The sequence below is a fragment of the Ailuropoda melanoleuca genome, chromosome 7, assembly GCF_002007445.2.
Source record: "Ailuropoda melanoleuca isolate Jingjing chromosome 7, ASM200744v2, whole genome shotgun sequence".
Classification (NCBI taxonomy): domain Eukaryota; kingdom Metazoa; phylum Chordata; class Mammalia; order Carnivora; family Ursidae; genus Ailuropoda; species Ailuropoda melanoleuca.
In genome coordinates, this window is record NC_048224.1 from 61,328,439 (window position 1) to 61,346,865 (window position 18,427).

The 18,427-nt window shown below is 41.6% G+C and overlaps 3 protein-coding genes across 13 annotated transcripts in view; 2 read left to right on the forward strand and 1 right to left on the reverse strand.

The window, feature by feature from the left end:
* Positions 1-6,095, reverse strand: part of CENPJ (centromere protein J) — a 52,810-nt gene extending 46,715 nt beyond the window's left edge. For 4 of the 6 annotated variants that reach the window (XR_004626660.1, XM_011232891.3, XM_034664934.1 and 1 more), the window contains exons 1-2: positions 5,990-6,095; positions 423-932 (exon numbers count right to left, since the gene is read on the reverse strand). Coding sequence is in view for 5 of the 6 variants with exons in the window: in XM_011232891.3 (XP_011231193.2) it covers positions 423-866 (444 nt within the window). In the remaining variant the exon portion in view is untranslated. Of the gene's footprint in view, positions 1-422; positions 933-1,412; positions 1,591-4,188; positions 4,250-5,989 lie in introns of those variants that run through there. The other 2 variants (XM_034664931.1, XM_034664933.1) reach the window with 2 other exon arrangements.
* Positions 2,975-7,383, forward strand: LOC117802936. Its single transcript, XM_034663771.1, has 4 exons — positions 2,975-3,014; positions 3,785-3,855; positions 6,210-6,695; positions 7,150-7,383. Exons 1-4 carry the CDS (start codon positions 2,975-2,977, stop codon positions 7,234-7,236), a joined length of 684 nt encoding a protein of 227 aa, XP_034519662.1. The 3' UTR covers positions 7,237-7,383.
* Positions 7,384-11,334: 3,951 nt separating this feature from the next.
* PARP4 (poly(ADP-ribose) polymerase family member 4) overlaps positions 11,335-18,427 on the forward strand; it is a 134,599-nt gene continuing 127,506 nt past the window's right edge. For 5 of the 6 annotated variants that reach the window (XM_034664935.1, XM_034664939.1, XM_034664937.1 and 2 more), the window contains exon 1: positions 11,335-11,546. The gene's annotated coding sequence lies outside the window, so the exon portion shown is untranslated. The remainder of the gene's footprint in view (positions 11,547-18,427) is intronic. The other variant, XM_034664940.1, reaches the window with a different exon arrangement.

The window sequence follows — 18,427 nt, forward strand, 5'->3', positions numbered from 1 at the left end:
CAAAGAGAGATTTCTAAGTAACTACATCTGCCACCAAAACTCCAAAATCCTATTTTTTTAATGAAGGAAACCATATCGACCATCCAAACTAAGAAACAGAAAAGTCATATGAATACATGGATTCTTAAAATAGGAGAGGTATCAGTACATTTATTATCCATTTTCCCCCTAACATTTGATCAACCTTTTCTAATTTAGTTTTTACCAAGTGAAACAGAAACTTAAAGACACTGTTACCTCAAGTGCTGTATCTTACATACCAAACCTGTGTTAATGTTTCACATTAGACGAAAGGCAAAATTTGGTATTTTGAGGATTTTACAGTAAAGGGGAAGAAACAAGAGGCCCTGAACAGGTGACTTTTCATCATCAACAGAAACTTGCAGTAACGCAAATACATATTAGGCCAAATCTTGTTGTACCTGTTCAAGCTTTTTAAAAAGTGGGTCTTTATAAGCCGCTTCTTTGCATTCACTGGAAAGATTGGAGATAAAGTCATTTTTGTTGTCTTCCCGGTGTCCAGGAGCATCTTGACATGCCACTATTTGCGGTCCTTCTTTAGTTAAAGGAAACACTGTATGTGTTTCAGATTCATCTGATTGTAGTTTATAAGGGCTGTTAGACTCCAACTTCTGTTCTTCATGAAGTGAATCTTCTTCACTTATAAAGCTGAAGCTATTTGAAAAATGTGTGGCTTTAACAGGAAAGTTGGTAGAAATGTTCACATTTGCTCGCTTCTCTTCGTCTGCTTCCAAAATAGGAAATCCACGATTTAAGATGACCCCAGCCCGAGAAGGATTGGTCATCCACTGGGTTAAGAAGCTCTGCCCACTGTTTAACTCAGAAGAGGTTGGCATCAGGAACATTTTAGTCCAATGATAATATTATATTTAAATAATGTAAAAGTTAGAAGAGCTACTAATTTCCAAAACCTGTAGAAAGAAGATGCCAACAAAAAGCACTGGTTAAAGCTATTCTACCCAAAACTTGAATCAGCACAAAAATCTACTGAATATTTCAAATACAAAAGACTTCAACCAGCAAAGCAGTTGGGCATTAAGCTATGCGGTTTCTTTTAAGTCTTAAAAACATCCAAATTGAGCGAATCAAAAACCTAAGTTCCCTTCTGATCTAATCATTTGCTGAGAATTTTATACAAGGGCTAAATTAGTTGACCTAAAACTCTATAACTATTTGATTACTATAACTATCAAATGTTATTCAATTACTATAACTATCATATGTTACCTATATTAAACACTTTCACGCTTCTGGCCCTAGTCCAACACGGCTTCTTTGCCCAACTGGGGAGCCCATGTTCTCTCCAGTTACAGAACAAGAGTCACCACCACCCCCATGGCTTCAGTGGCACTGTTTCTCACTTTCCCTTCTTCCCTCAACCCCCTTCTCACCCATTGCCCAGCAGGCAGACCCTCCTCATCTGTATTCCTAGAGGTCTCTGACATCACTGTTTTGGCATTCATCTCAGTATTAGTGGTACTCTGCTTTTGTGTTCATAATCTACCAGGCTGTGAGTTTCTTGAAGATATAGTCACCTGTATATTCACCCATGCCTAGCACCATTCATTCCTGGCAGAAGGAGAAATTTGATAAATGTTTGCTAAAATTAAGTTAAAATTAAATCAGAACTAAGATTCTATTATTTAAAATAAATTCAGTAGTATAAAGCATCATTTGTGGTCATTCGATGTTCAACAACAAAATTACATTAGTTCACATGATAGACAGCTACTTTGTATGAATCATACTCTAAAATAACCAAATTCCTAGTGTAATTCAGTCACCATGCAATAAACTTAAATGGCATTATCACACAGAAGATTAGCTCTTCCTCCTCCGTATGACTGATTTCACTCAACTAACATTCATTGAGTTCTTACTCTATGCCAGATATTATTTTAGTCACTGGGCATAGAGCAGTTAATAAGTCAGAGTCTAGTGAAGAAATATAAAAGCATATAAAAGTAAATTATACAGTATGTTACACAGTAATAAATGCTAAGGAGAAAAATGAAAGCGATGTGGGGGAAGGAGATTTGCAAGTTTACAGAGGGTAGACAGGGAGTCCTCCTTTAGGAGATAAACTCGAGGACCTGGCGGAGGTCAAGGAGTGAGCGGTGCAGCTGTGAGGGGCAGAATAAGACCCGGGCTTCATACTGAAAACCTTCACTCCCAGGACCCCCCCATCAATTCTTACAGTCCCATCACCACTATCTATCTTGAATTCCCTGGGATTAATCTCGTTATGTGTTTAGACTTATTTACATCAGTCACCAAGAGGAGGACCTGGCTCCTAAGCCACCCTTTATCTCTAACACTCTGATGTCCATGCACATGCCTTATTCCATCTCCAATGCCCACGCAGCCCCAAAGTCCATCACCAGCAAAATCTCCTATTATCCTCAACCTCGTCTCTCACCTTCCTGAGAGCACTTCTTCCTATAGAGCCCATACTCTGTACCACTGAGCCTGGAAAAACCACCGAATTCTGAATCTCATGTGATTTCACTGTATTACCTACGACTCTTCCTTTATTGTCTACCAAACCTCCAGAGGTCAACAGGGTCCTCACCTCCATTCCTTAAAATTTTCTGGCTGAGCAACTGGAAGAACAGTGTTGCCATTAACTGAAATGGGGAAAACTAGGGATGAAACAGTTTTGGGGGAATGAGAGATCAAGAGTTGAATTTCAAACATTTTTTTAGGCCTTTTTTTTTTTTAAGATTTTATTATTTTGTGGGGGGTATGAGCGGGGGGAGAGGCAGAAGGAGAGGCAGACTTCCCACTGTGCAGGGAGCCTGATGCAGGGCTCCATCCCAGGACCCTGAGATCATGACCTGAGCCGAAAGCAGACACTTAATCAACTGAGCCACCCAGGCGCCCCTAAGTTTCAAACATTTTAAGATGCCTAACAGGTGTTCCAGTTATCATATAAGCAGCTGGACACACAAGAATGGGATTCATGGATGAGGTCAAGGCTGTGAAGCATAAATGTGAGTATCCTTAGCATATAGGTGATAGTTAAAGCCTTGACACTGGGTGAGATCACTAAGTGACTACGGGTAGACAAAAAAAAGAAGATGTAGAATGTATAGCGTTCTTGAGACCAAGTGAAGAAAGTGTTTCAAGGAAGAAAGATCTGTTAAATGCTGTTAACAGATGAAGGGTGAGGAGAACTGAAAACTGACCTTGGAACTGAGCAAAATAAAGGTCATGATAACTTCAATGACAGCAACTTGGGGAAGAGGAAGACTGCAAAAGCTTGATTGGAGGGAATACATGAAAGAATGAGAAACTGAGGCTAGCTAACTCTTTCCAGGAGTTTTGTTATAAAGGGAAGGAAATAAATAGGACAGTAGCTGCACAGGGAAGCACGGCGAAGAAAGATTTTTTAAGACAGGAGAAATAAAAGCATGTGTGTAGGCTAATGAGGATGGAGAAAGCAAAGAATTACTATAGCATTGTCTTTGAGGGGAGAAAGAGAAAATCTAGTACCGAAATGAAATGTCACACTATTTTTCAGATACAATTCTAGACTTAAGATAGATAGATACATAGATAGATAAATAGATATCTCCAAAGGGAAATGAAAAATGGCAATTTGGAGGCAAACATGTATTTAGCTTTGTACCTAGTACCTGAAAAAAAAAAAAAGATATAAGCAGGAAAAGAAATGCAGATGCCCAAACATTAAAAAATGCTCATCATCACTCAATTGAATAGAAATTAAAACAGTAACGACATACCATTTTTCACATACCAGGTTGGCAAAAACCAAAAATTGCTAAACCCCAGTATGGAAAAGAACTCTACCATAAAATGTTACTTGGCAATGTAAATTGGTAAAACCTTTTGAAGGGCAATTTGAAAATACTGATCCAAACTGTAAAGGCACAGAAACTTTGACTCAGCAATTTCACATCTAGGCATTTTGCGCTATACTGGCACAAGTTCACAACATTTGTAATAAACTGATAATGTCTTAAATGTCTATTAAGGGAAGACCAGCTAATTACAGTATTCACATTATACAAGGGTTACAGAAAACCAAGTAAGCTTATTAAGTACTGATAGGGGAGTCCTGAATATATCCAAGATACACTGTTAAATTGACTTAGGCAAAATGCAAAGCAGTTTATAAGAAATAAGACAAAAAAGTACAATTACCTAAAACTGTACTATCCATTATGGTAGCCACTAGTCACATATGGCTATTTAGCACTTGAAAGTAGCTAATGTGACTGAAGAACTGAAAGACAGATGGGGTCATTTTATTAAAACCTGATTTAATGTTATTTTAAAAGAAGAGACTGCTGTTTCCCTTGTTGCTTTACTGAGTGTAATGACATATACTGAAAATACTTGTGCTCCATTTTCTGAAGCAGAATCCTGAAATAGTGTCATGGGTACAGTTGTTAAATCACATATACAAATACTATGAATCACCAGTTTATAGAACTGTTCAAAGAAATATAGGACAAAAGGAATGCTTGCAAACTATTCAATAAGCAAAGGCCAAAGTGACAGTGTGATTTTTCTCACTGGTATCACAGTTTGAGACCCACAGCTATTCACATATTTAAAAACACTGCGCTACAAACAACATGGATGAGTAATGTTGAGTCCAAGTCTCAACAAATTCACAATGTATTTCCATTTAATAGGAAGTTCAAGAATAGGCAAAATAAATTTAAAAGTATAGAAGTCAGACTCATGGTTATCTAGGTAGCCGGGGTTGGACTGACTGAGAAGAGGGTTCTGCCTTCAGGGTTGACAGGGAGTGTTATTATCTTTACCTGGTGGTGATTACACAGGGGTATACATTTGGGTAGTACGCTTAAGATTAGGGCAGTTTATCGAATATCTGTTATTGCTGAATAATTTTTAAAAATCTGTTCTAAGCAAACTAACTCTAATTATTTTTGAGTTGAAAGGTAACAGCTTTTCATCAAAACCAACCAAGTAATCAATGTTAAATTTCAAAGACTTTAGCAGGAAAATTTGAAATCCAAATTTAGAAAGGAGACAAGCTACAAAGTTATTTATTTTGTAACATCAAAAACTACAAAAGTTCTCTACTAGATTGACAGTTCCTTATCGTTGTGTTGCAGCACTCAAGTCATCTGCATCTTAAACACCTTAAAACAAACTACACTTAAAACAAACACTTCTATTCCTTCATTTTAATTTCATGAATATGATCCTCAAAGTGTATTTACTGTCATATGAAGAATAAAAATAGTTTCACCTTAATCTGCGATTTATTATTAATATTCAGGCAAATAAAGGGAACATATATGTATGTTGCTAAAGGGAACATATATATAGCAAAATGTCTAGAAAGGATTATCATGTGGACTAGGATTTTTTAGATATCAAAATCTGTTTGAAACAAATTCACAGCCTCGAAACCTCCAGACAGTGCTATGTAAACATTCTTGAAGTAGTTTGGGGGAATAAACTCTCTGCATCCTGAAGGGGAAAGTGGACACAGTTAATTCAAAGTCACCCTCCGACAGTATAACTAGTTGATTTGGGAGATGATTTATCAGTCTCCCAAAATACATGTTCTTGGAAACCACGACTCCACAGCAAAGCTTTAAAAGGCAGCTCTTGACTGATGATCGTCGGTGACGATCTGCCCTTAATAAGGACAGAAAGCAACGCCACTTTACACTTTCTTTTCGAACGATTGTGTCCCCTACGCTTCTAAACAGCGGCTTGAAGTACAGCCAAAACCACAGGCGGTGGCCGTCCCTGAAAGGCAGGCTCCCTACAAAACAGCGTTAAGCTAGGACACAAAACTGATGTTGGCCACGGCCGCACGGTCGCCCGGCGTCCCGCTCCCTCTGCGCCCCGCCGAGCCAGCCCTAGAGGCCCGGAGCGGGTCCCTCCCACGCCCCGCCAACACTCTTAGATGCAGGGCGGCCAACACACCAGCTCCCCCGCTCCTTCACCCACAAATTACCGCTCCGCCGTCCCCTGGCCTCTCAGTCCACTCAAACCACAGCAAGAATCGTCGCTGCATTTATGAATGAGGCGCCACAATCACCGCCTAGGGTTGGAGCTCCGCCCCCAGGGACGGCTCCGCCCCCTGATCCGAGACTCCTGGGAAATGTAGTTTCCACCAGCCCCCTCCTGCATTTACGTGCGGGCACTGGGGGACCCATGCAAACTACCATTCCCAGAGGGATCGCAGGGGCGGACGTTACCTAAGGGATTCGCTGCGAAGCGCCTTCCTCNCCTGCATTTACGTGCGGGCACTGGGGGACCCACGCAAACTACCATTCCCAGAGGGATCGCAGGGGCGGACGTTACCTAAGGGATTCGCTGCGAAGCGCCTTCCTCTTGGGCCGCGGGCTAGTAGCCTGAGTAGGCGGGAGGCGGGGCGGGAAGGAAAAACCGTTCCTAGAGTGAACTTCCGCGACAGACCGAACCGCCCCCCTTCCCCGGGCCCCACCTTGGAAACTAAGGAGAGTGCCTTTGCGAGAAATCTCCATGTTCAGGGAAAAGCAGGGGACACAAGAGACTCAGAGCTAACAGTGTACAGATGGACGCTTTTAGGGGTGATGGGGGCAGGACAGGGGCTTTTTGCTTCAGGTGGGTCTATTTCGTTTTCGGATTTGCCTGGGTTTGACAGTGCTCACAGGCACTCTTCAGGGAAAAGTAACCAGGTGAGAATTTACTCCCAAAATAGTCATCACTCATCATTTCTCGTACAGCCAAAAAATGCATGGTTTGGCTGTGCGTGTCCATTAGATGTTAAAACTCTTTAAGCACTAAAAGTGCAAAATTCAGGAAATGTTTTCTTAATTGCCACCACAGAGGGCTGTGTAGCTGGAAAACACTGCGCTGCAATTTACCGTTGCATACATAACCGGGTTTCGTGTCTGTTTAAATTACCAGTAAGCCAAGTGAAATTTGTAAAAAAATAAAAAAATAAAAATAAAAAATGCCGTTTATAACAACCAGTGTAATCGCTTAAATAAACTACCACTGGTTAAAGATAATTTAAAAGCACTGTCACAGAAATTTGGCCTCCCAAATTTTTTTTGCTGCCTACTTCAAAAATAGACTCTCCCTAAAGCAAGGTTTTGGATTTGCTTTTTTTTTTTTTTTTCATTCTAGATGAGGAAACCGAAGCCCAGGACTTCTGAGATCACACAGCTATTTAAGATGCCTTATGAAGATCCAAATGCTCTTCTTCATTTATAATGGACCTTTGGCTTGAAACATGTTAAAATGTTGTGTTATCTTTTCAGATGGTCACAATATCCTCTAATTGTGTGCCTGTATTTTATTACTGTATCTTTATTCTAATGTAGTACCATATTGCTTGTTTGTTGAATAAATGGGTCTTTTTCCACACTCAAGTCTTAACCAGTTGTTAAATTAAGGTTCTAATGTATAAGTGTTCACCTGTAGCCCAGGTAAGGAGGAACTTTCAGCTTCTATTCTGCCAGACAATGAAAGGTTCAACCTCATCAGCTGCTCCCATCCTGTTGCATCTTCAAGTATTGCTGTAGAGAAAAATGAGATGAAGAGTTCCGATCCAGGGGTTTCAACCACAAGTTATCCATTCCGATACAATCCTTTATGCCATCATAGAAGGCAAGAGGGCACTATACTATAATAGTTAAGAGCTCCTGCTTTGGAGTCAGTCGAATTTTACTTATTTTTTTTACCAGTCAAATCCTAGCGTGATGACTTACAAAACACTGTATAGTCTTTAGCACTCAACTTCTCAGAAACTCAGTCTTCTCATCTGAAAAATGGGGATGGTAACAACAATACCTACCTCAGAGAATCATCAAGACTATTAAAGAAGATATATTAAACTTGGCATAACACTTGCCTTGTAGTAAAAATTTAATGAACAGGAGGTGTTTTCACTTTTTAAAAAATCATTTTATTGAGGTATGACTGACATGCAAAAAGCTATACATAGTTAATGTATATAACTTGTTGAGTTTTGGAGGTAAGTATTCACCCATGAAACCATCACCACAATCTATACCATAAACATATCCATCAAGGTGCTTTCATTTTTGTCATGACTTCAACTGTTGATGAGCTCACTTTGTCTGCCAAAGCCCACCTCTACAGATCATGTCAAATGATTTTGTAAGATACAAAATAATAGCATATTATTATCAAGTTATTTGGTAATAATATTATTTAACATAGTTGATCTGGTTATGAAAGATGTTCAGAGAGTTGAAAAGTTTTCACTGTTGGGCTGGTGGTAGTAGAGACTGCTCTGTCAAGGGAAGACAGAGTTGTAGGCCTGGTCAAGGAATGATCTCCATGCTGGCATCATCAAGGCTAGAATGGATGACTCTAGCAGGATAAGGAGATAACACTGAGAGATTAAAGTACCTTGCCTCTAGGCAAAAGCAAGAAAACCCACAGCCCACTTCATCTGTGGGGAGGAGAGGGGGTTCCTCACCAAGGACCCAAACTCAAGATTTCTAGAATTTTATCACCGTAAAGGAGTTTCTATCAACCATATTAGATGCTGAAAGACAACTTTTTAAAAAAATCTTGTTTTAATAAAGATAAAATTTTTCCTGGTGCACTGGACTTGCAGCAAAAGATCATGGAAACCTATTAGTCGAAATAACAAAGGGATTATCACATCCACTACATTCTGCAATGTCTGAGCAATAATGTTGAATACACAATAAAGGAGAATTCTAGCCTGAATCACTGCTATGATCATAGCAGAGCAATACTATATTTGTCACACCTATATTGTTACCCTCTTCTTGAAAATAATAGTTGAGATTTTTATGTAATTGCCTGATGGTTTTTAAAGCATTCTCTAGGTTTTTATTACACATTTTTTTAAAAAGATTTCTTTATCAGGGCACCTGGGTGGCTCAATAGGTTGAGCCTCTGCCTTCAGCTCAAGGATGGTCTCGGGATCCTGGGATCAAGCCCTGCATCGTCAGGCTCCCTGCTCATTGGAGAGTCTGCTTCTCCCTCTCCCTCTACCCCTCCCCCCCATTCATTTTCTCTCTCAAATAAATAAAATCTTTAAAAAAAAGATTATTTATTTGAGAGAGAAAGAGTGCACTTGAGCAGGGAGAAGGGCAGAGGGAGAGCAAGAATGCTCAAGCAGACTCCCTGCTGAATGCAGAGCCTAAGGTGGGGCTTGATCCCAGTACCGAGATCATGACCTGAGCCAAAATAAAGAGTCGCTGCTTAATATACTGAGACACCAGGCGCCCCTGCTTTTCTTACACATTTTTAAACTAGCCCATTTACTTTCCAAAAATATGAAAATTACCAGTTTGCATATCCTAATATCCATATCCAAAATATTGAGTAATTCCTATGTGTCAGGCACATTCTTCTTTGAGTGTTTGGTAGAATTCACCAGTGAAACCAGCTGATTCTGGGCTTTTCTTCGTTGGGTGGTTTTTGATTACTAATTCAATCAATATCTTACATCTATTCATATTTTGTATTTTTCTTAAGCAAGTGGTGGTAGTTTGTGTGTTTCTAAGGTGTTTCTCCACTTCATCTAGGTTAGCTAATTTGTTGATGTACATTGTTCATAGATTCTTTTATAACCCTTATTTCTATATCGCATTCCACTGAAGTCAGAGAAAGTATTTTGTATGATTTCGATTATTTAAATTTACTGAAAATTTGTGACACACCTTAGTTTCATGTTCATTTAAAAGAATATGTATTATGTGATTATTGTATGTTCTATATTTGTCTTTTAGATCTTATTGGTCTAAAAAGTCTCACTCCTGGCTTTTCTTCTCATGCTTTTCCTCCTAGGCCTTCAGCCTGTCCTTTGCCCCAACTGTTTTTTGGGTTTTGTTGCCCCAGGCAGGAATTTGTTCTTATGCCTTTCAATGTTTTTGAGCATTACATCCCCTAAGTAGCTGTTTTTCTGCCCTAAGAACATTTGAGTTAGGGAAAACAAAGGTAAACCCATCATATCAGTCCTTCCCGGAACCCCCACACAGGTCAAAACAAACATAATTTCTTAAAGCAAAGTCTCTGCTCCCTCCAGAGCCAGATTATCCAAACTGGGAATGAGGGCTGGCAAAGGGGATGGAGCTAGAGTAAGTGAAAACGTGTAAACATCTCCTACCATGTTTCAATGGCCTTTTTCCTTGTTACACATTTACTTGTTTGCTGTAAACCTTTGACTATCTTCTGTGTTCTGATAAGGTAGTTTCTGACAGTTTTTGCCCAGTTTTTAAAAATGTTTTTGGGGAGGGATGGACCCTGGGACTCCCTACTGTACCGTTTTTGCTGATGTCACCTAAGCTGATTCTTACACCACCCAAAAGGTAATGATGAACCAGGAGCCCCAGTAAAGTACCTTGTCCACCATCCCCTGAGTAATAAATAGTAGAATCAGAATTCAAATCCATACCCTCTCTACATCTTTTCTATCCTCATTTAATTCAGTATCTGGGGAATTTTATTGTTTCCTATTATTTTATACCCTCCACTCAATGAATTTCAGCCCCCACCTCTCTGGAACAGCAGATCTATACTTATAACTACTTGAGAACACTACCACAAGTTTCAAATTCAGGAAGTCTTAAGCTAAATTCATTATCTTTTTTTTTTAAAGATTTTATTTATTTATTTGACAGAGATAGACACAGCCAGCGAGAGAGGGAACACAAGCAGGGGGAGTGGGAGAGGAAGAAGCAGGCTCATAGCGGAGGAGCCCGTTGTGGGGCTCGATCCCATAACGCCAGGATCACGCCCTGAGCTGGGCAGACGCCTAACCGCTGTGCCACCCAGGCGCCCCTAAATTCATTATCTTAACCTCCTGCTTCTCCATTCTCAAACCCTCCCGGAATTTGCTTCTTACTTGCTTCCGGGAATTACTCTCACTTCTTAGTTAAATGGCAGCACCATCCACCACTTTTACCAAAGTCCAACTTCGGAGTTAACTCATTGGCCAAATCCTGCCTGAAAGATGGAACTGAAAAAATCCTGAACCCTTGGGGCACCTGGGTGGCTCAGTCGGTTAAGCCTTCGACTTCGGCTCAAGTTATGATCTCGGGGTCCTGGGATTGTGTCCCTTCACGCCCCACCGTGGGCTCCACGCTCAGAAGGCAGTCCGCTGGAGGATTCTCCCCCTCTCCCTCTTCCCCTGCTATCTCTCTCAAATAAATAACATCTTAAAAAAAAAAAAAATCCTGAATCCTCAGTCGGATCCAGGAAGAGAAACCCTACCCGAGCCCCACGCCTAATCCCGGGGCAGCCCCTCAATCCTCCCTAGACAGCGCTCAGTGTGGGTCACGGGGCTCGGCCTCGGGAGGCAGCCGAGGGCGGGCTTCCGGCAGCGCTCTTACAGGCAGTGCCTGCGGTGGCCGCGCCTCGGCTCAGCGCTGGGAGCCTGGAGCCCGGAATCCGGAAGCAGTCGGTGCGGGAGCTCTGGGAGCGGGGAGCGTCGGGAACCCGAGCATCAGACGCGAGGAGAGTCCCGAGCGGGGAGCGCCAGGAGCAGCGAGCGTCCGGAGTGGGCCGGCTCCCGGCAGGTGCGTGGGCGCCGCTGGCTAGATCACCAGTCCCGGCCCAGGCCGGGCCCCGTCGGCTGGCGGGGTAGTCCTGGCCGGGAGGTGGCCGCGTCGACTCCCCCGTGCCCGAGAGGCGGGCTCACCTCTGTGCCGCCGCTGGCCGTGCTTGCGGAGCTATCTTTACCACGCGGGTGGCTGTGGGACTGGAGGCGCGCCCCTGCAGCTCGCGCGGTCGGGGGCGTTGGCCCAAGTGACAGGACAAGGGGGGGCCGCCACGGGGAGCTGGTGTTCAGAGCCGGTCACTGGGCGCGCCCTGGCCTCAGGGAAAATGAGCAGATCGCTACAGAACTGTTCTTGCTTCCAGTAGGCAGACACCCTGTCCTCTTCAAATGACGTATTTTTAAAGTTAGGTTTGGAAAAGGAAACTTTTCCAAAAAATACAGTATTTTGGTGAATAATCAGGGAATGTAATCTGATCTCAAAATTAGGAACGCCATGACAGAAATATTCAATATGCATGTTGAAGATAAAAGTTGAAAACTTGGAAATCCGTTTAATACTTTCTGCGGGGAATGCCCAGTAACTCAGCTGGAGGACTGAGTTGGTCCAGAATAACACAGCGCTGCTGAATGTTCAAACTTTTGATTCTGGATTGCAAAATAACAATAAAGATATAAAAATATTTAAAGTGTAGTGTTATGATAAAGGAGAAATTCACTGTCCACATGGGCATGTTGCGGATAGAGTAGCTGGAATTTGTGAGGAGGAGCTCAGGGAGTTCCTCAGGAGCTGAGGACGTGTGTGCTCTCGTCCTGTGAGCAGAACACAGGGCCTGATGGGTGGAAGACACTCCGAAATCTCATATGTGCACAATAAGCTCTGATGACCACATGAATGAACATTGACCGTTTAGGAGAAGCTTGGAAAGGAGGGAGAGACTGGTGGCACATGTTTAAGAAAGCTACTAGCCAAGAGAGGCCGCACAATTAAGAGAGACTCCATATACAATCTGGAATAAGACAGAAGTCAAGGCCTGACTTGAGATTTCACAGAATTGAATAGTGTTAGTTTCACTTCCTACAATCGGTAGGAAGACAGAAGTCAAGGCCTGACTTGAGATTTCACAGTATTTGAGTGTTAGTTTCACTACCTCCTGCAGGGCCTCAGCTGTTAAAAATGGGCCAGAGAGTTGTTTAAAATGTTTGTTTATACTTTGTTTTCACAGCAATGCCACTGAACTGTACACTTAAAAATGGTTAAAATGGTAAATTTTATGTGACGCACATTTTACCACCAAAATAAAGGCTAAAAAATATCTATACTGTTTGACTCAGTAATTCCACTTCTGACCATCTATTCTAAGGAAATAGTGACAGAGATTTGGCCAAAAATATATGTATAAAACATTTTCCTCAAAGTGTATTTATAATAATGAACAATTTTCAGTAACAAATACCTGATGACTTGGGGAAAAGTTAAATTACACATAGCCACTACGAATATTTTCAAAGACTATTTAGTGATAATCGGCAAATTCTCATTAAAAGTTACATAAAAGAAACTAGCTGTAAAATTCAATAATAATACTCACAAATAACATATTTTTATTAAAATAATTTATAAAATATATTGATACAGGAAAGAATAATATCAAAGATATTGAAAAATATCAAAACAGTGGAGTTGTTTCTACATGGAGGGATCATAAGTGCTTTTTCAAAACAACTTTACTGAGATAAAATTTCATATCATTAAATTCACCCATTTCAATTGTATGATTCAAAGATTTTTAATAAGTTGTGCATCATCACCGTAATCTAGTTTAGAACATTTCCAGCACTGTATGTGTTCTTTATTTTTCTTCATACTGGTTAACCTACTTTGGGGGAGAAGTTATGTTAGGAAATACAAATTCATAGTACTTTCTAGGAAATTTAAGCAAAACTGAAAAGTAATACAATTTTAGGTAAAACAAAAGTAATATAATTTAACAAGAATAAAAATTATTAAAGCTCTTTGACTCAGTACTGTTTAGGATTTCAGGACTGTTTTCTAAGGCAATCATTGGAATTGCAACAAAGATTTACATGTAAGGGTGTACATCATAACTTTTTTTCTTAAAGATTTATTGATTTGAGGGGGGGGAGTGCAGAGAAAGGGAAAGACAATCTTCAGTGGACTCCCCACTGAGCTGATCCTGGAGCCCAAGGTCATGACCAGAGCCAAAATCAAGAGTCAGACAGTTAACCAATTGAGCCACCCAGACTCCCCCATAGCTTTTTTTTTTTTTTTTTAAGATTTTATTTATTTATTTGTCAGAGAGAGAGTGGGTGAGCAAGCACAACAAGCAGGGGAGCAGCAGGCAGAGGGAGAAGCAGGCTCCCCGCTGAGCAAGGAGCCCAATGCAGGAGTCCTGGGATCACAACCTGAGCTAAAGGCAGAAGGCAGATGCTTAAGCAACTGAGCCACCCAGACGTCCCTATAGCTTTGTTATTGATACCAAAATTTAGAAGTAATTTGATTGCGCAACAATAGAAATAGTTCATTTATGATACGTATCTAAGATAGCCTCTTTTAAAAATGTTTTCCAAGAATAATTAATGATTTAATGCTAAAGACAAAATGCTGACATAAAATGCAAGATAGGTATTGTGAACATGGTGTGATTTAAATTTCAATAATAATACAGTCCATTATAGTACATACACATAGAAAAAAAGCCTGGAAAAAAAGGCAAAAGAAGTTAACATGGTCTCTAGGTTTTGAGATTATTTTGCTGTTGTTGTGTAGTTCTGGATTTTCCAAATTTTCCAAGAGGAGCATGAATGACTTTTCTATTAGAAAACATTTTTTAAAAGACCAGGTCAGAGGTCTTAAGAACACACCCAGGACAGATCTGGAGAGGTGGATTCGAGTATCCATGCCCACTTTAGCTTTCCTTGTCCAACATAGGCAGGGTACATTATGTAGAGACTGTCCTGAACATTGTTAAAGATTCATAAAGTTTAGTGTTTTGTTTGTTTGTTTATTTACTGTCAGAAATTAAAAGAGGATAGATTAATCTAAATAACAGTGTGATACCTTTCATGGTATCCATCAGCATCTCTCCCATCTACAAACCCTGGTAAATATGAATCAATTCAAATGTAAAAGACAATCAACACATAGGAAATTAGTAAGTATTAATGCTATGGAAAGGCAGAGTTAGATCAAGAGACTTCAGTTGAACCAGACATCATAAGACAAAAAATGTGAACCCCTAATTTGTTCATTTACTGGACAGATATTTCTAGGTCCTAAGTGTGGGGTGGGGCTAAGGAAAAGAGTCCCGGGGAGAAGGAACAGGATGTGCAAAGGCCCTGAGGACCCAACTTGGAGTTTTTCCAACCTGGAGAAAAAGCCAGGGTGACAAGGACAGAGTGAGAGAGAGGTGCAGGAGGAGGCTGTGGAGAGAGGCGAGGCCTTGAACCATGGTAAGAAATTTGAATTTCACTTGAAACGTAATTAAAAAAAAAAAAACTTTATCCAAGCTACAGTGTAGAGGAGCTTAGAGGCAAAGAGGAGCAGAAGTGGGGGAGGAAGTTAGGTCTCTACTGATGGGGGCGCCAGGGTGACAGAGATGAGGAAAATGGGTTGATTGCACCTGCTCTGAGAAGGAAATGCTGATGGCCAAAGGGGGTAAGATGGGGAGAAATCACAGGTAGCACCCAATGGGTTGAGCAGCCAGCAACACCCAGCAGCCACTTACCAAGAGGAGAACAGGGGTAGGCCAAGGTTGTAGACTTGGCAAATCTGGGGTGCTTGAGTTGCACACAATGGGAAGACAGTGGGCATTTTGTCCTAAATTAGGGGCAATCCTCATATAGACTTCATTCAGGGTCTTGAAGAATGGGCACCATTGCTCAGGCAAGGGCACTAGAGTGGGGACTCCAGCCTGGGAGAACTGAGCACTTCAGGACCGGGTGGAGCTGAAGGAGGAACAAGAGCCCTGAGCACGGGGTTGGGAGGCTGGGACCTGTAGGTGCCTGCCAACTACCTGCCTCACTCAGACATGGGAGCCCCTCTCCTTTTTCATTCATAATTATTTTATTAATTTGGGTCCTTTCTCTATTCTTTTGGATAAGTCTTGCCTGTGTCTGTCAATTTTATTGATTCTCTCAAAGAACCAGCTTCTAGTTCTGTTGATCTGCTCTACTGTACTCTTGCTTTCTAATTCATTGATTTCTTCTCTAATCTTGGTCGACTGCTTCCTCGAGCGTGGATTAGGTCTGTCCCTCTGTTGCTGTTCCAGCTTCTTGAGGTGAGAATATAAAAACTGCGTTATAGATTTTTCTGTTCTTTTGAGTGAGGCTTGGATGGCTATGTATTTCCCCCTTAGGACTGCCTTTGCAGTGTCCCATAGGTTTTGGACCATTGTGTTTTCATTCTCGTTGGTCTCCATAAATTGTTTAAATTGATTTTTGATTTCCTGGTTTATCAAATCATTCCTGAGCAGGATGGTTCTTAGTCTCCAAGTGTTTGAGTTCCTTCCAAATTTTTCCTTGTGATTGAGTACCACTTTCAAAGCGTTGTGGTCTGAGAATATGCAGGGAATAATTTCAGTCTTTTGGTATTGGTTGAGACCTGTTTTGTGACCCAGAGCAGGGTCTATTCTTGAGAATGTTCCATGGGCATTAGAATAGAGTGAGTATTTTTTTGTTCTGGGGTGTAGTGTTCTATATATATCTATGAGGTCCAACTCGTCTAGTATGGCATTCAAAGCTCTTGTTTCTTTGTTGATTTTCTGCTTCGGTGATCTATCTATTGCTGATAGTGGAGTGTTGAGGTCCCCTACTATTAATGTATTTTTACATATATGTCTCTTTATTCTGGTTAAGGGTTGGCTTCTGTATCTTGGTGCTCCCCTGTTGGGGGCATATATATTTATAATTGTCATATCCACTTGTTGGATACATCCTTTAAGAATAATATAGAGCCCTTCTGTGTCTCTAACTATAGTCTTTAGTTTAAATCCAACCTGTCTGTTATGAGAATTGCTACCCCAGCTTTCTTTTGAGGTCCATTGGCATGAAAGATGGTACTCCATCCCTTTACTTCCAGTCTGGATGTATCTTTAGGTTCAAGGTGAGCCTCTTGTAGACAGCAAATGGATGGGTCATGGTTTTTTATCCAATCTGCAACCCTGTGGCATTGTATGGGAGCATTTAGGGTATTTACATTGAGACTGATTATTGAGAGATATGATTTTAATGATGCCATGTTGCCAGTAAAGTCTTTGTTACTATAGATTGTGACTTTCTGTTCTGTATCACTCTTGGGGCCTTTTCAGTTTCATAGAACCCCCTTAATATCTCCTGTAGGGCTGGTTTCATGGTTACGAAATTGGTCAGTGACTGGTGATTCTGGAAGGTCTTTATCTCTCCATCAATTCTGAATGACAGCCTTTCTGGATAAAGGATTCTTGGCTGCATGTTTTTCTCTAAAAGAGCTTTAAAAATGGCCCCCCAATCCTTTCTCTCTTTCCAGGTCCGTGTATACAGGTCTGACGTAATTCTGATACCTTTGCCTTGGTACGTGAGAAATTTCTTTGCCCTGGCCGCTTTCAATACTGTATCCTTGGATCTAATGTTTGTGAATTGCACTATGTCGTGACTTGGTGTAGGTTTGTCGTGGTTGAGCTCGGGAGGGGTCCTCTCTGCCTCTTGGACACGAATGCTTGTTTCCTTTGCTAGATTGGGGAAGTTTTCAGCTACAATTTGTTCAAATATCTCTTCTAGACCTCTGTTTTTCTCCACCCCCTCGGGGATGCCGATGATTCTGACGTTGGAACGTTTCATTGAGTCGTTAATCTCCTGTAACCTACATTCTTGAGTTTGGATTTTTTTGAGCCAAGTTTCTGTTTTAGCTTTCTCTTCTACTAACCCATCCTCCAATTTGCCGATTCGTTCTTCTTCATCATTTACCCTGGCCGTCAGAGCATCTAGTTTTGACTGCATTTGATTCATCGTATTTTTAATTTCTGCCAGATTCGCTCTCATTTCTGCCCTTAGAGATTCTATATTCTCTTCAATATTTTGGTTAATTTTTTTTTCAAGTCTACACATCATCTTGACCATTGTTACTCTGAACTCCAATTCTGATTATTTGGTTATATCCATATCCATTAGTTCTGTGGCAGAGGCCACAGACTCATTGTCTTTTCCCTGCAGGGGGGGGATTTCTCCTTCTCGTCATTCTGATGAGGAGAGATTGCGGGGTTGCCCAGAGCCCAAATTATTGACCAGGNAGGGGGGGGATTTCTCCTTCTCGTCATTCTGATGAGGAGAGATTGCAGGGTTGCCCAGAGCCCAAATTATTGACCAGGACCCAGGCAGTGCGCACTTGTTTTATAGGGACCTTAGGGATGTGGGCTTCTTGATTTTTCAGNTTTCAGCCTGCCTTCTGGGGGAGGGGCCTGCCATGCTGATACTCAGGCAGCCCTGTTTGGGTAGAGTCTCCCTGTCCTCTGTGAGGGGGGATGGGGATGGGCACACTGTGAGCTGGTATTTCCAGGCTTTTGTTCTCTGGCAGCTTTCCCTGGCAGTTTACTGTGCCTCTTCTGAGAGTCAGAGCAGCAGTGACCGAATCTCAGCCTCTGTCTCAGAACAGAGGGATCGCCGTCTGCTCTCCACTTGGCTCTTCTGGTGACTTTAACTGTGTTTCTGTTGGTGCTGCTAAACCCTACAGCATCCCGGGATGTGTGCCCCACAGCCGGCGTCCCAGCCCTCACTTTCAGGGCTGGCACATCTCTGTCCTTTGTGTTTCTAACACTGCCAGCCACCAGCACCTCCCCCCCCACCGTGCGCTCCGGAGCTCCGTTTCAGTGTGGTTTGCGTGCACTCCGGAGCTCCAGTTTTCAGACT